Raw genomic sequence first — 3709 nt, forward strand, 5'->3', positions numbered from 1 at the left:
GTGTGTAAGACATAAAAAACATTAAAAGCATTACAAACCTCAGAGCTTCAGTAGTGTAATAATGGGTGCTAATGGGGTCTCCTGCCAGGTGTTTGAGGCCAGATAAAGCAGTTCTGTTCGGTGCTGTCTGGGTCACAGTGAAGTATCTTGCTGTGTCTGTGTGTGCGTGTATGTCGAAGTGTCTGTGCATTATGAGGTGATTTGCCTCTCAGACTCTACCACCATCACACAGCAACTGGAGCAGAAGAAAACGCCTCGCAGGATCCTCAACCAACCACATTCACTCACAGCAAGAATCACAATTTCATCTGAATGTCATGTCAGTTTTTTGCATTTTTGTTTTAATGATCTAAATTTAACATACCAATTAGTCACTTCCTGACAGACGGCACCAGATAAGATACCTGGTATCTAAACCGTGAGGGTTTTTTTTCATACTTGATCTGCGATGGTTTTAAGTGCGTCTCTGGCTGTGTCTCAAGTCTTCTTTTAGCCCAGGTTGAAGTGTGTCTGCCCCCGTGCTTTTAGCTATATTAGCTTTGCTTGCTCAGCCTATTCACAGTGCAGGCATTGAATGTAATTGGCTTGACTTTTGGCATGAATGCCAGTCTATTTCAGCCCTAGCTGTGCTGGATTGGCATTGTGACGCTGAAATAGACTGGCATCCAGGCCCACTCTCCTACTGAATTAGCTTAGCTATTTCTACACCATACTACGATAACTATAATATCCCAATGATAACTCTGTCCATTTTAAGCCCAGCATTTAAGCAAAATAAACAATTAAATAACCATTTTTAATAGTGATAGATTTAAATTCAAATTTTAAGTTTACAAAAATGCATTACTCATTGTGTATTATTTATGTTACAGAAAGAAATAACTTAATTTGACTTATGTATTCATAATATATAATAATCAAATTCAAATACAAGCATAAGAGACATGTTGAGCATACGAGAAAAAGACACATGAAATAGTCTTACCGGCCCCGAACCTTTGAATGGTTGCCGTCAGAATGAAAGTCCAAACTGCTGATAAAAACATCACTGTAATCTCCAGTCCATCAGTTAACATCTTGTGAAGTCAAAAGCTGCATGTTTGTAAGAAACAAATCAATCATTAAGACGTTTTAAGGTGAGTACATTTTAAGCAAATTAGCATTTTTGGGTAAACCATTCCTTTACTGCCTACATATCTTGAATGCACTTAGTTGCTTTGGGTTAATGCATCTGCCAAATGTGCCTATGTAAATGTCACCATGACTGCTGATGCACACAACAAATGACACCATTTCCCTTTTTGTTTATGCTGGGAAGAAGTTGCATGCATTTCATAACATTGCATCATTGCAGTACCTGAAACTCCTGGCAAGTATTAGAGCTGGTTCGTATTTTATTCTCATTTAGAGTGAATCTGGCTTTTTTATAACTCGGGAAACCATCTGGCAGCTGTCAAATCGGTCTCTCATATCTGTTCATTCTCTTTCAGACTAGTATGAGGCTGTTATGATACAAAAATGTTGTCAATACTGTCCACAGCAGAGTCATTCATAAATGTAAAGAATGAAAATATTTATTTTGTGATTTCAGATGCTATTTCCGACGATGCCGTTCGCTACCAGTATGTTAAGAAGAAAGGCTATGTCCGCCTGCAAACAAACAAAGGAGACCTGAATGTGGAGTTGCACTGTGATAAGGTAACGTGAACACTAGCACAAACCTCAGTTGTTCTATTCTGTTCTGTGTAACATTTCTTGTCATCATGTGGGCTCATGATCTAAATGTGATTTTTCTGGCTCTGTTTGACACCTTGTTTGCTGTCACAGTGTCAAGGCCAGATCTGACTGTGGTCCACTTTTGGACACTTAAGTCATGCTTTCATTGCATTAGATACAAAACATTAAAGTAGGTAGCATCTGCAGACAGTTGTTGCTAGAGCTTTTCTCAAAAGTAACTCAAATATTTTTAACCAGCTGGTCTTAAGGTCATGTTTTTGGATATATGAAATCAGTTCCAATCAAGTTTACACAGGTGTTCAAGCAGATTAATAATATATCAACAGTAAACATGTTTCACAAAGTTTGACGACTGGTAGATATTTTCATTTATTTATGTTTAGGATTAGTAAGATTGTTTTACAGATATTAATACTCACCAAGGATGCATTAAATTGATCAAAAGTGACAGTAAAAGCATTTATAATGTTGCAAAAGATTTCTAAACATTCAAGCTAAAACATTCAGATTTGCCATCACAGGAATAAATTACATTTTAAAATATATTTAAGCAGAAAATCATTATTTTTAATTTAAATAATATTTCACAATATTACTGTTTTTACTATATTTTGATCAAATAAATCTAGCCTTGGTAAGCAGAAGACGCTTTAACATTAAAAACTATTAACATCGACTCTTATGTTTCAATGGTAATTTGTTTATTTCATATTTTAAAATCTAACAAATTTGTTTGTTTGAAAAGTTGTATATTTCTATAAAATAAATGGTACTTGTTTGATATTTTATATAGTTAAATTTTGTAAATACATTTTTAATTGTGGTTTAAAGGTATGATCAAATTAGCAAAAATTCTGCAAAAAATGTCCATTGTTTATTGTCAATATTGTAGTAATGCATAAGCACCTCTCACACAGAGGTTACTTTCAAACAAAGCAGCTTTCTGTTGGTCAATGCAGTGAATTCACATACGGCATATATACAATTCAATTCCAATTCACACTAGCTTATAAAAACACAGACCTGCTCAGATATTTCTGGAGTGAACAGAGATGTGGTAGAGGTGTGTATGTTTAATGTCCTTGCTCTGTGTGTGTGTGTGTGTGTGTGTGTGTGTGAGGAGTGGTCTAAAGGCCATCTTGTCTGTACACAATGTATAATTCATGCGTTCAGAGTGCTCAATCTCACTGACACACTGCAACTGCTGACCTACATTGATTGACTCGCTCTATTTTCTTTATTTCTTGTTTTTACGTCGTCTTGTTTTTCTTACTCTGCTCTGTTATAGTTGCCTGTTAGTTTTTGCTGTTAATGTCAGATTCTTTCTCTTTGTCTTTTTCTAATGTGTTTTCTCTCTTCTCATTTATTTTCCTTGATGTGCTCTGTATCCCACTGTGCTTGTAAAATCATCCCTGCCATAAAACACTTCCTCTGAAAAATTGTGTTCGTTCTGGCCTTGCGCTGGCGATAAAACTTACCCATAGTTCTCTCTTCTCAGCTGAGCAGATGCAGTGTCCCTGTTCTTATTTATGTGAGAGCGTGTGCCAGGCTCTCACTCCTGGGTCAAAGCTGCGCCATAAATCCCTTTATATCTATCATTTAGTGTTTCACTTTAACACAGTGCAGGGAAATTGGTGAGCTTTGTCTTTACTGACTTTTTAATCACATGCATAAGATTCCATATCATTTGTTGTGTTTTAGCACTATTTTATCACTTTCATGAACAACTTGGCTCAGTCTTTAATTGATGCAGTGCACAAAAGCAGCAGACGCCCTTTACAAGGCCACAGGATAAAAGACTTCATTTGGTTAGAAAATTAATTGAATTTTAGAATTAAAGCTTAGGGAACATATTGTGAAAACCGAAGTACTTTGTCCTATTCCAGGTTTGCAGAGTCAGCTATAAAATGCATCCTCTAGTAGCGTGTGTGTGTGGGGTGTGTGTGTGTGTGTGTGTGTGTGTGTGTGTGTG

At 36.3% G+C, this 3709-nt stretch overlaps 1 protein-coding gene across 1 annotated transcript in view; it reads left to right on the top strand.

Moving 5' to 3' along the window:
* LOC107704977 (peptidyl-prolyl cis-trans isomerase-like 2) overlaps positions 1–3709 on the top strand; it is a 34706-nt gene that overhangs the window by 14617 nt on the left and 16380 nt on the right. Inside the window, exons 11-12 of the mRNA XM_016508084.1 lie at positions 197–314; positions 1541–1698. Coding sequence (XP_016363570.1) covers positions 197–314; positions 1541–1698 — 276 coding nt within the window. The remainder of the gene's footprint in view (positions 1–196; positions 315–1540; positions 1699–3709) is intronic.

Source organism: Sinocyclocheilus anshuiensis, unplaced genomic scaffold (genome assembly GCF_001515605.1).
Source record: "Sinocyclocheilus anshuiensis isolate Anshui unplaced genomic scaffold, SAMN03320099.WGS_v1.1 scaffold117, whole genome shotgun sequence".
Lineage (NCBI taxonomy): Eukaryota > Metazoa > Chordata > Actinopteri > Cypriniformes > Cyprinidae > Sinocyclocheilus > Sinocyclocheilus anshuiensis.